The 14,104-nt window shown below is 34.8% G+C and overlaps 1 protein-coding gene across 12 annotated transcripts in view; it reads right to left on the reverse strand.

Moving 5' to 3' along the window:
* Nucleotides 1-304: 304 nt before the first annotated feature.
* Nucleotides 305-14,104, reverse strand: part of ROBO2 (roundabout guidance receptor 2) — a 1,245,885-nt gene continuing 1,232,085 nt past the window's right edge. For 5 of the 12 annotated variants that reach the window (XM_082460293.1, XM_082460302.1, XM_082460303.1 and 2 more), the window contains 2 exons: nucleotides 5,979-6,179; nucleotides 305-4,190 (listed from right to left, as the gene is read on the reverse strand). In XM_082460293.1, the coding sequence (XP_082316419.1) occupies nucleotides 4,189-4,190; nucleotides 5,979-6,179 (203 nt within the window). In that variant the 3' untranslated portion in view covers nucleotides 305-4,188. The other 7 variants (XM_082460300.1, XM_082460297.1, XM_082460301.1 and 4 more) reach the window with 3 other exon arrangements.

Genomic DNA, 14,104 nt, shown 5'->3' on the forward strand with positions numbered 1-14,104 from the left:
GAAGTTTGTATTCTATCTATCTGAAGGCCTTTGTGGCATGGGGAAGATCAGATCTGTAAAGTAGTGCTGATAGAGTGGGATCTGTAATTTCAAACGCTTTTAACATTTTTCATCAGTGACTTTTAGTCACTACTCTAAGTCAACACCAATTTCTATTAATCACCACCAACCCATAACCAAATGAGAAAATGAGATTATGCATTTGGCCACAAAATATTAATGTAGAGTTCTGAAAGTGACAAAATGGTCTGTTTTTGATTTGTCTACAAGCAAGTCTGTTTTACATAAATGGCTTTTTTACAGATTTGAAATGTGAATATATTTTATTTTTTTCCCAGTGAGTACACAATACACAATTCTTTGACAATACTATTAATCAATTTTATGCCAATTTCTTTTCCGATCTAACAACATCAAATGAAACACATTAAGATTTTGGACACTGTTTGGTGACTTAAACAAACTACAGTTAAAAGAAAAGTACATCTATAAAACAAAGTATAAAAAGTCTACCCACGGCCACAAAATCCCTTATGTTGCAACACTTTAAAGTCACAATAAATGCTTTTGAAAATTATGAGATAAGAAAAAATTGAACTTCATTAGTAAAAATTATGGTGTTTCATTTGAAGTACATATCGCAGAGAAGCAAAATAAAAGTAACTTCACCTCTAAGATAATGTGGAAAGACATGTTGCTTTACACCAATTCTTGTCATGTAATTCTATAAATACAATATACAGAAGCAGATGAACAAATCAGTGAATGTTACGGTTCTGCATATCTTTAATACTGACACACAATCACTTTCCATTGGAGAAACCACAGTTAAGAGCTCATTGGTATTATAATTATGCTGTCAATGGACAATTACATAACTTTGTTGAATAGAAATTTGGAGGTGTTCTATTAAACTCATACAAACTTTCAACTCAAATCCCATTGAAGGTATATTTAAATAGCCAGAGCATTAGACTAGGACATAGAACACCATTTAATGTTTTGTTACAGAGAAAGTCAACTTGCAATGCTTTTACTTCCCTTTGGTTACAGGATATCTTAAATGTTGGTCTGGATTTTCCTATATTCTCCTTTGAACTGGATTCAAATCCTGTGAAGAAATCAATTGTTTTCATGCCCCCGTACTCTCCCACCTTACTTTAAATACAGCACGGGGAAGATTTGGAGAAGGGGTAGGGCGACTCTGCCTGCATACACTGAGGCACACCTGAGTTGGAGCACTGATTCGGCCATGGCCCCAGTGCAGACCTTGCATGTTAAGAATGGAGCTGTGCTTGTGTTGGGCGTGACTGCATAGCAGCGCTGCCAGTGAGTGCAAGGTAAGATTATATTCTCTCCCACCCAGGCTTCCTCCTGACAACTTATGCAGGCTTCTGTTTAGACCTGCACAAGCGTGAGCTCTGTGAATTTCCACATTCATTTAACTGGCTTCAAAAATGAAAAAAATTCATGGTAGCTCTCATGATACTCTGACTTATCCTTATTGGAAGTTTTTTACATATAGCAAGTTGACAAAGGCTTTTGACTTTTGGTAGTGTTCCCGAATTCATGTGAATTGCCACGGTATTTTTTCTTGCTTTATATCTACGGAGGAGGATATTTTGGGTGCAGTATTAGACTGAAATCAATTAATTTAAAACTAGACTTAACAGAGGATGTGAACTATTGTAAAAGAACATTCCAAGTAACCATAAGGCCTGATATAATCTAACCAAAACAGTTAATTTTTATGCACTGAAGACAATCAGGAAGGTACGATGCTCTGCCCTGCATTACTCCAGAAACCACCTGCATACACATACTCTGCTTTTGAAGTCTTAGTTTATTAGTCACATACACCTGCCAGTTACCAGGGGTAAAGGTTTATGTGTAATATGCGTAATGAAAGTTTTAGGCTAAACTGGGTTATAGAGGAGCATAAAGAGGAAAGAAAAACAAACAAAACTTTGTTTTAAATAGAAAGAGGTGAAGTAGGGAACTGCATAAATAATTAAATTCCTCACATCTTAGAGCTGTGAATAAGTATGTATTCATTCTTCACAGACACTTCTCATCTTCCCCAGTCTCTCTGTCCCAGAGAAATCAAACTGCATTAAAATTCAGGCACTGATGGTGGAAAGTTGATAAAGGGATTAGTAAGTGGGTCTCAGAATTTTTTTCCTCTTCTATGAAGAAATGAACTACATGGGACCAAGCAGATGTTGGTCCCATAAAGAACATTATGTTCCTCTACTCTTGCCTGTGTTGATGCAGTCTCGGGGAATAAAAAAGATGGAAACATTGAACTATGTCCTTCCTTTGCTATAACAATATGACACACAATTGGTGACTGAGCCAATAATGCACGGAGTATGAACTGTCATTCAAACTGGCCCCATATTTTAGAACCGATCCTAATCATTACATTGAATATTTTTCATAGTACCAACTACTGAACACATCATAGGAAAAACATGAGAAAGTATAACTAGAAGTAGAATTTACAATTGTGTAGGCAGCACATGGAAAAATGTCACAAGTGGGAATTTCAGGAAAGTTTGGGAAATTCAGGGAAGTTCTCTTCTACTTGACTGATTGACTATACATGTACAGTAGCTAACATATATTTCAAAGTCATATTCATTTGGACGATACCTGACTGATGTTCAGGAACTTCTTGTTCTCAAAGTCGTGTAAACAAATGAGGCAGGACACTGTTATTAATGTCCACTTACGAGGTTTGGTTTATTTAAAAAGTGTATAAACATGCATTTTTCTTCTTTAAAATTTTTCTTTTCGATTTACTCATTCAAAATGGGTCAAACATATTTTAGTTGGTAGCCAATTTTTGAGAATGTACCATAACATTTATTCCAATAACTCTACCTACTGTGAACTGAACATACTCTGAGCACTGCTTTTTAAGCACTTACAATTTGGCTATATATTTGGTGGCATAACTTCACTTCTTAATCAAATAAAACACAAAATTGTATATAGACTGCATTATTTTTAAAAAATCATGAATTTAAGTGATGCAGCTCTATCCTCTAGTGTGTACTGTACATGTATTAGAAAGATGAAACAAGATGATATTGCAATAGAGTTTTTATATTTGGAAGCAGCTCGAGTATGTCCTAATAATAAATTGCCTCTTTAACTATTTGCTAGATACTCTAGAGTTCATTTTGTTTGTTTCCTTGCGGAACTTCATATTATATTCTGACTTAATGAGTTGGAGAGATTAGTTATGGTAATTCAGAAAATGCTTTTTTAAAAAAACTGTAATATAAATACAGCTCTTGTGAAACACCTGAATTTCCTTTTGCTTGTTGTAGTTCTCAGATGGGTCAATTACAATGACAGGTAAAGTTGATTCTAAATATAACTTTAATTTCTTTTTTTTTAAGCAAGTTTAGTACATCATTGCTACCTGTATATTTTAATGCCTATTCAGTCTTAAGACTTCAACTTCCTTCTTTTGACCCCTGCTTTTGTCAATAGTAAAAGCCACCTTTCTGCTTTTTTTTAATTGACTCAGTCCCTGATGTTCCAAGAAGACTTCGCCAACACCACTGTTCCTTTGCATCTTTCCTATTTCTACACCCCAACTGAAAACCCCCTAACGTGATTGGTTACAACCAGCATTATCCAACCTAGCTTACAGTACAGAAACTCCCTTCACATTCAGTCTTTTTCTTCATGTCACGAGGAGTAGAGATTTGTGCTTATCACCAAATAAAATTGCAGTGCAAAATTTAAACATAAAAGTTACACAATTAAAAGTTAATATATGGCACCACAGCCTATTAATTCACATATAGTACAACAGACCAATAAGAACAGACAATAATATGAACAGAGCTAAAAAGAGTGAGCTTGCATAGCAATGCACGAAAGAAATTATATACAGAGGAAAATCCTTTTCTTCCTGGAGGGCGAGCTTTGTTTTCTTTCTTTTTTTATATACTCCTGACAAGAAAGAGTTAAGGTGGGTGGTGTACTTAAGAGAAGAACACAAGTAAAATATCTGTGGGATATGTGTGGCTGTGTGTCTTTACATTGCATTTACAGTTCTGTTAATAGTACATAAATAGAAATTGTTCATTGCACTGTTTAGTGTCATCACTTCCATGAGTTCAGACCTGATGGTCCTTCAGAGCAGCTTTGCATGTCTCCTCTCAGTTACTCTATAAAGAGATTTAAAAAAAATCAGAAATAAGTTTGCGTTTAAAGTAAGTATTCTTTATCTTGATCAGCATAACAAAAAGCAAAGGAAACAGATAATAGATGAAGATAACATCTTGGATTTTGTGAGGTTGTGAATTTAAAAAATTATACTTATGGAAAGTGAAAGAAAAAAAACACTGTAAAATTTGGAGACAAAAATCCGAGTAGATCATTTTTGCACTTCTTATGAGTCTATAATTACTCCAATATAATAGTTAAAGAAAAATCCAAGTAGTCCTGAATCAAATGAAAAATTATATGCATATCTTAATCAGATTATTAATAGACAACAGTAATGATAACTTCCATTAATAAAGAAATTTACAGTTTTGCAAGTACTTTCACTTTCATTATCTCATGGCATCCCCCAGTCTGTGATGTGAGCATAAGAGTAATACGATTTTTTAGATAAGGAGGTAGAGAAATTAAGAAGGTAGTTTACTTTCTCTTCTCACATAACCAGTAAAAGTTGACAAGATTGGAATTCAGGGCTATTCCTTCAGATAAACTGAATTCACAGAAGCAGTTGAAAATATTCAGCAAGTATAATTCTGACATTGGATAGTGAAATTGGTAACTTTCATGATGAAATTAACACAAAGAGTTCAATGTTTTTTACTGTGTGTGACATACCGTGACATCCTACCTTTCTCTAGTATTTTATACTTGGAAAGTAGTTTAGTTATATTAACTACCAATGACAGTTCTTTATCAAAAGAGAAATTTATTTATATGCTATTATAATTCAAGTATTAAAACTTACTAAAATCAAAGATCAACCTTTCAAGGTTGACTGCCTAAATTTAAAAAAATAAATAAATGAAGAGCAGCTAAGGAATGAGGAATTCCCAAGGAGGTTCTTTAAAACTACTCAAGGGCCAACATTTCCCTATTAAATAAGAAAGAAAAGGCAAAGAAAACTACAACAAGAACTATATTTAATTAATTTGTAAGTATTAAAATTAATTGCCTAAATTATGCAATTTTTGCACAGAATAATTCAAATGAAAGAGCAAAATGTTTATTTGGCTGATGTAAATAGCAGTGGTCTTCATTATAACCAAACCTACTCAAAATCATAATTTTTTTTCTCATAGTAAAGCAAGCTTTCTATAATTTGAAATTTGTTTATTGTGGCAATGTCATTGTATGGGTTCAGGACATGCTACCCCAAAATGTGTGGTACCTTGGCATATTGAATACCTTAAGGCGAGGGAGTTTGGAAAACAACAGCAGAAACAGAGAGGTCACTGTGACCTCTCCCACCTCATCCTTTCCTGAAGGATCATAAAATCTCCTATGTGACAGGTACCCACCCTGTAGTACCAGGAGGAGGAAGATAGTCTTGTCACCAGAGATGGGGAATTTGGGGCTGAGAAATCTGTACAAACAAACCTTGTTAAACTAATCCTTATCTTCTCAGTTACCTCTTCACCATGTACTACTCCTAGCCCAAACCTCTCTGTCTTACCAAATTTAAACGCATTTATTGTTTCTTTGTCTAAAGGATTGAAAAGCTTCCTGCTCTGCTCACTTCGAGTCTTCATTCTCTTGTGAAGGCTCCATGTTCATGTGAAAATTCAATAAAATCTGTATGCTTTTTTCCTGTTAATCTATCTCATCCGTTTGGTTTTCAGACCCAGTCAGAGATCCTAAGAGGGTCAAGGAAAACTTTTTTCTCCCTTACGTTATTAACCCAGTCGTCTTTCTGAATCATCATAGCCTTTTAAACGTCCTAAAGCACTTACATAATTCACCTGTAAACTGTCCTTGACTATTTGAGCCCATATATCCTATGTCAAGAAGGTCGCTGGCATTGCGCTGGTGGCTTCCCCTCAATGCCTCGGCTTTCCTAGGTCCAGTGGATCCCTTAGAAGAAGCCGTTCCTGATGAGCTATGACCCCCTGGAGATGGGAAACTGGGCTTGCTGTAGGGCACCAAGGTCTCCTCTGAAAAAAGAAACACAAAAGGTTGCGTTGAACAGCAATGTGGAGGCAAAACAAACTTAACTTTAAATACTAAGCTCAAGCTAGGCTATTTTATGATTCCACTCTTCAGTAAAATTAAAAATAAGAGTTTAATAAGGCCCAAATAGTAAAGGAATTTCTATGTGCAAGCAACATGTCCTACAATAGGAACTGAGGCAGGATTAAATTAAAAGAGATCTTGGGATAAGTATCTAATGTTATATATTATTTGCAAAATTTAAACTCAGTTTAAAAGATATTTGCATACAATAACCATATTGTTTAACTAAAGCATTTCTGAGAATAATTTCTGGGTTCAAAGAGGCTGCAATTTACTTTTTTCATTAAGAAGGAAGGAACATGGTTTTTGTTTTAGTTTAAATTATGGCAACATTTTCTCAATCAACTTAGATAAATAAGTATATATTAGTTTAATAAACTAAGCTTCTTAAATTTCTATTGCTTCTTTGGATAGAAATACATTATTTGAAAAGCTGTGTATTTCCTTAAAAGAAAAAGAGAAACTCATTCATTTTAATAAATAATGTCCATATTCTTTTTATGTGCCATCTCTCTAAAAATAATTCATGATGTGCATTACTAAATAACACTGAAATAACTTTTTTCTTTCTCTCTTTTTTTACTTTCTTTCCTCTTTCTTTTTTTCCCCCCTCTCTTTCTCTCCACCTCTCTGTTTTTTCTTTCTTTCTAGGTATGGGTTATTATTACTGCGATTAGATGACTAAAAAAAATGCTGACTGAATTTAGTATTTCTCTTTTTAGATAGCCTTTAATGACAAGGGTCACGTGATTTTTCTCTCCCAACCTTAATGGTGTAAGCATCCTAAATGTTCCACTAAATCTAGATACTAATATTATCGTCTTTTGGCTTTTTTATAACTGTATCTTCTAAAACCTTAAGCACCAAGTTGTGACAAAATATAATTATCGAAAATGCATGAGTAGAGGACATATCCAGAAAAGACTGAGTCCAAATGAATAAAAAAATGTGTAAGGAAACTCTTTCAATTGTGTGTGTGTGTGTGTGTGTATGTTTTAATACTCAATGAATCCTGACATAAGAAGAGATGTTCTAGAAAATCCATTTCTATAAGTGGCTCAACATCCCCCTACCAAAAAAAATCCAACCACAAACCATGAAACTTATTCTGTGACATTTCCGGGAAGTTTGAGTTATAAACAAAAACATTTCTCACTGAAGTGTTATGAACTAAATTGAATCAGTTGGAGCAAGTGCAGGCTCCAGTTTAACCTTTTCTAATATGAGAATTCTGTGATTGCCTATTTATATGCAACTTTGTTATTTCCATTAATTTACCTATTTGACTGAAGCGAGTTCTCCTCTCAAAATGACTAGTTACTTCAGTCAAAATGAAAAAACGGTTGAAGGCAGAGATTCAACTGACACTAAAGATGAAATTTAGTGGTCTAAAAGGACTCAATACAAACATTAAAAGGCAAAAGAAACAAAAAAAATCAAATGGTCTCTTGAGCACTGCAGATGAAGCCTGGAGGTCTCTTGCGCTCAAAGACCCTATGCAGAGGTAAACTTGAGGAACAACCCCTCACTGAACTGACTCAGCCTTAAGGGATGTGCTCGTGATCTCTGCTGCGGAATTCCAACTTCAATTAGTGATTCAAAGCAAACGCATTTCCGATGCCCTTAAACAACTGGCATTTCCAAGATACCTGGTAGAAAAAAAAAAGTAAAAGTCCACACTTTCTTGGGACTGTGCAGAACACACCTGGTCCAACACCTTGTTTGTGGAGGGCTTTCCGTATGTCTTCTTGGCGTTCTGTGGAGTTTATCCATTCCTGGGTTTGTCGCTGCCACTCTAGGGATGTTTTAGCTGGACAATCCAAAGAGCTCTTTGTGTCTTCTAAGTTGGATGCTTGCTGTCTGTCCAGAGAGCTTCCTTTTCTCTCTGTTGAGTTTTCCACGTTACCAGCATGCTGGCTCGGGCCTATTTGCTGCCTTAAACCCTGACCGGGAGGGGGATCTGGTGGTGGTGGAAGATCTAAAAATTTTGAATAATGTTTAGAATGGACTAAAATGTAATGAAAAGTACAGGTTTTAATTCAAGATGAAGAAAAAACCCTTGCCCTCCTACAGGTATCACCTATGCGAAATGAATTTGGGGGAGGAAAAGGTCAGTTATTTATATCTAAAATGCACATTATTGATCTCTTTGCTATCTTTTGATCACAGTGTCTTTGAAATAAAATCAACAGGCTTTATCCAACTATTGTACATAGAGAGTGTTTTCAATTGCACATTGAGGCTGATGTTCAAGGTGTGAAGAGCAGTTTATGGTTTCTCCATCTTTAATCCATTGTCTGCTGCCACCTCCCCAAAGTAGAAACACCAAGACACGAAGTGAATAGAAATTCTAGCAGCCGTGCTAATAAAAGGCCCTGGGAAGAATAAAAGCTGCCCTGCCAATCTCCATAGGAAATGTTGCCCTTGGGAAATTAAGAACTGTATGCCGTATCATACACAGCGTATGACTGCTCTTATCCGTGTACGTGGCACATTTAGCAACAGTCAAAGGGTTAAGCTAACATTTATGAAATGCAATTAACACTCTGCCTGACAACCAATTCTGGCTGTTCGTTTCATGAGTTAGCTAATGAGTTACAACTAATATATTATAATCTTCCAATGTATTAATTTTAATAAGTAATAACGAATGTTCAGAGTTTAGATAGAATATGCTTCATGGTGCTAGAGTAGACAATGCATCATGAAAATCTGAGATGTAGTGGAATAGATAATTTTTCATAAAAGCTCTTTACATTAAATATCGATATGAAAAAATTAAAAGTTCAAATACTCAGCTCATTTTTCATTTTTCTTTTATTAGCTTTTCATTCCATGACACTTTTATATTTTGAATGTCTTTTGTTGTGAAATCATAATCCCTTCTTTCATATTTCTTTAAGTATTATAGTTCTATTATATAATTTATACTATTATACTAGTCCTGAAATTACTTTGTGGAAGATTTTGAAATCTTCTAAACATTCTAACGTTCTTTTGGATTATTTTCTTCTCATTTTTCTGGAATGCTGTTGCAAACTTCTTTGTTCATCCTTAGAGTATCTAATTATGTTATTTGTTCACAAAGATCAAATATCATGGACAATATACATACTTATATCATTAATAGAGGATACTGTATATAACATAGGTAATTATTTCCCATGCCATTTTAGTAATGATGCACTTGTTTCTAATAATATTGTTCATGAAATTTAAAAGGGGAAAGTATAAATTTCTTGTGTACAAAACATAATTTCTTTAAGGAAGGCTAAGTTGCTCCTTTTAAAGACTTCATTAAGAAGCTTCATGCTCTCTCTTATGAACAAAATAATACTGTCCTCCATTGAACCAACAATGAAAATCTCCTCCGTATCTGCTTCGGGAGTTCCCACATTGGAGCAACATTCCCAGTTCTTATGTATGTCCTCTTGTTAGATTATGAATCACTAATTATTGAAGGGAACAGGTTTTCTATCTGGGAAAATAAAGTTGCAATTGGAACATTTCTTCCAAAATGAAGAGCTAATCCAATCCTGAGAAAACTGTTTGTTGAATAATCCACCAATGAGTTTGGTATTTTCTTTATATTCAACACTGACTCCCTTCAGTTTGTATTATTATAAATGCAAATTAATTATTTCATTTGAGTAATTGGACTTCGGACTGCCAGTTGGGGGGAAATTATTATATTTGCTTCTAAAATAACATATCTTGTCACCGATTTTTATTCTCCATCAGAGCAGCTTAATTTTTAAAATGGCCAAAATGGCATCTGCTTATGCTAGCTAAAATTCTGATTACTATTTAATTTAACCTGAAATTATATGGCTACGTAATTAAGTAATATCCTTGGAGTTTGTATAGTCTAAGAAGAAAGAACATTGAAAGCACATTGAAATAAACAAATTGGAAAAAAGATGAGATTAAGAATGGCTGTGGAAAAAATAAAAGTATGTAATCAAATATGTTTACTTAAATTAAATTTATTATTCATTTCTCTGTTGATTCATTTCAACTAAATCAATTCACTAAAGAGTCTCTGGCTGGCCTACTGAGGATTTGCTATTGTCAGGCACACAACAGTTCAATGATATATGTGCCATTATTATACTCTTTTTTTTAGGTAAGAAAAAAAGGCATAAAGAAATTAAGTATCTCCAGCCTGGGTCTCTCCTTCCATGAACTCCAGACTCATCTAACTAAATCCATACTGGAGAGTTCAACTTTGATGTTTAGAAAGTATCTCAAATTTCACACATGAAATCTGAGCTCTAGATCTTCCTCCACAAACTATACTTCCTCTCTAGTGTTCCTCATCTCAATTACTACAAGTTGGCCATAACTTTGAAGTAATTTTTGGCTTCCCTGCTTTACAGCCTTTATTAATTTCATTAACAAACCCTGTGGGCTCTGCCTCCAAACCATACTCAGAATTCAACATTTCTCATTGCTTCCACTGATTCTAGCTTGACATGAACCTCTAGCATCTATTCCCTACATTACTTCCACAATTTCCCATGTGGTTTCTGTGATTCCACATAGAAGCACATTCAGTCTATCTCAACCTAACATCTAGAATGACTTGTTTTTTAATAAAAATATAAGGAAAATCCTGTTACTCCTCTGCCTTAAACACACACACACGCACACACACACACACACACACACACACACATACATACCATCAGTGGTTTCCCACTCAAAGTAAAGAGCCAATGTCCTTATAGAAACTTAAAGGTCCTACAGAACGCTGGTCCTCACTTACTTGTCTGACTTCACAGGCTATTTTGTTGCTCTCTCTGCTTAAGTCACACTGCTCCATTTCCTTTGTATCAAATATTTCAGGATTCCACTTGCTGTTCTCATTTCCTGGAATGACTTTTCCTCAGATATCATCATTGCTCTTTCCCTTGTAATCTTCCAGTCTTTTCTCAAATGTCATCATCTTGGTAAGTCCTTCCCTGAGCAATCTAGTTTAAAACTTCCCCCACTTCTATATTTCTCAACTTCTTTCCTATGTTTTTTTTTTTTTTTCTCCATGACACTTACAACCATCTTGTATACTTTTATTTTTGACTTATATATTTATGTTGGTCTTTATCTATCGTCTCTCACTAGAATGTAAGCTACAGGAGGGCAGGGAATTTTGTCTGTACGGTTCCCATTGTGCCTGTCATTTGGTATAAGCTTAATAAATATTTGAATTAATAGATTAATGAATAAAGAAATTTGCTCAATGGTCAAAGCTAGTCCATGGTAGAGCTGGAAAAGAGCCCCTTCTCTGAATAGACAGTAGGGTGAGGGGAGGACAGGCTGGAAGGAGATGGGAAAAAAGGCTGACAGATAGAGAACTACCTCTCTGCCTCCTTTGTTTAGCATTGGTCAATGTATTGGCTTTAAAGGATATTCTTTGGCTTATGCAAATGCAGTAGATGATTTGAACTGAACAATGCCTGCTCAGGTGAGACTTTATCCAAGGGAGAAGAACATTCCTTAACATGTGTGTGAGTCTTTGCATAGTCTTTGAGACAGAGACTGAGGTTGCTTACCACTCCCAATTCCTCTACTGGCCACAAGGGAAGATTACTTTCCCACTCCAGTAGTTAGTTTGATGCCATGTGACAGAGTTCTTGCCAATGAAGGAGGCATGTACCACTTTCAGGACTAGCCATAGAACCTCTCAAATAATCACCTATGTTCTGTCTTCCCCTCACTCAGAAACCATCAAGGTCCCATCTTGGAAATAATGGTGTCTCAATATTTAAGAAACATACATCTTTACACTACAACTTAGTCCATGAGAAATAAATGCTTACTGTGCTAAGGCACTGAGGGGATAGAAGCTGTTTGGTATAGCAGCTAGCAATAATTACTCTGATTAATGTACTCATAAAACACTGTTGTAAAATCTATAATGCAAAAATTTTATGGTAAAACGTCTATAAGTTAAGTGCTACTAAATAGCAACCTTCCTCAAAAGAACAGTTTGATTTTATATACAAATATTATAAATTTATTACTGATGCATGGATTCATACCTTACAAAAGCTACAACATATACATCTGTGGTAAAATAACAAAATCCTTAAGGATAATCTGTAGAGTGCTATCCAAAAAAATGTCCTTGTATCATAACTAAAATGTCTTTGGATCAAACACTTGGAAAGACATGTGAGCCAAAATTTGCTTTGCAATATCACCACTTCCAAAATGTATCTACTAATAGCACCTAATCCATAACCTTTTTTGGAATGCCAGTAAATTTGAAATGTTAGGAACCTATTTGTTTTTTAGAAATATAAGCAATATATTGATCATGCTTTAAACTAGGAGGTAGCTTGTTTTAACTACACATTCTGAAGAAAGCTTGCAAGGAAAGTGTTTTAGGAAGAAAGAAAAGAGCTCTCTATTTTGCTGATTTATATTTTACATCTTCCACATATTCTGGACATGATCTTCCAACATTTTGGAAAAGCCACAAAAAACCCATATTGTCCCTGGATTTTTTCCTCTCTCCATGACATTTATATCAGGAAAATTACACAAAATTATTAATGCTGAGATTTGTAACTAGAATATCAGTGAGAGTAGTCCTTTTTATTTAGAGGGAACAAGATCAACGCTTCAAGTGCTCAGCTAATCTTTAGATCATCTGAGGCAGAAAGGAGGTAATAAGCATTTTTGCTCACCACAGGATATCCACTTACAGAGAATCAAAATCTTGATTGTACCCTTACCCTTGTATTCCATAGAAACACTTTCCAATGGGGACAAAGTAAGCAGGAAAGATGGAAAGATAAGTAAACCTGAAGGCTTTTAGACCAAGTTATTTTGGCTTTTAAAGTCTTCTTAGCATTATAAAATGACAAGAGAAAGCACAACGTGGCTGCCAGCTAAGGATCTACCCCCAAACCAATAAAGAACAAATACTTCTTTTCCAGCTAAGCCTCATTCTGTCCTATAATGTCTGAGTCTAAGAGACTGAGATGAGTGGGCAGAACTCAGTTATAGCTTCTCAAAGCTGACTGCACATTAGATTCTCCCATGGAGCTTTAAAAATACTCGTGACTGGTTTTCACCCCAGAACAAATAAATCAGAATCTCCAGGGTATATTTTAAGAGTTCCCAGACGGTTCTAATGTGCAGCTTGGCTAGGTTCATCTTTTTGATGTTTAGTAGTACTATCTCAGGAAAAAGTGTGTGTGCTTGCAGGAGATATTGCAGAGAAGGGGGAAGAAATTTACCTTTGGGTCTGACATTATATTGGGCTTTTTACATATATTATCTTACATATTCCTGAGGATAAAACTTCAGGATAAATACTTTTATTCCTATATTTAAACATATGAGAATTAAGTTGAATATTGAGCTGATGAGCTACTCATTATTGAACAAGGATATTGTCCAATAATATTTTGTTTCCTGAAACTAGCAGTATTTAAGCAAATACTCAAAGACTGGACGCTATACATAAATAAAAGAATTGAAATAAATCAGCAAGCTATGGCCCATGGGCCAAATTAAGCCATTGCCTGTTTTGTCAATAAAGTTTTATTAGAAATCAGTCACACCCATTCATTTACATTTTTTCTATAGCTTCACAGACACTACAATTGAGTAGTGTTGAGTAGTCTTGACAGACACTGTTTGGCTCGCTAAAGCCAAAAATATTTACTATCTGGACTTTTCAGAAAAAGTTTACTGATCCATCAACCAGATGATCTATAGCATATTTTTAGCCCTGGAATTAATGAAACTAAAAAATTACTAAATTGGAAATCACTACACAGTCTTTTTCAAAAGTGAAATACCATCTAAGATATCTTAATTCAATTTCAAAAAT

This window comes from Balaenoptera physalus, assembly GCF_965194825.1.
Source record: "Balaenoptera physalus genome assembly, chromosome: 4".
Lineage (NCBI taxonomy): Eukaryota > Metazoa > Chordata > Mammalia > Artiodactyla > Balaenopteridae > Balaenoptera > Balaenoptera physalus.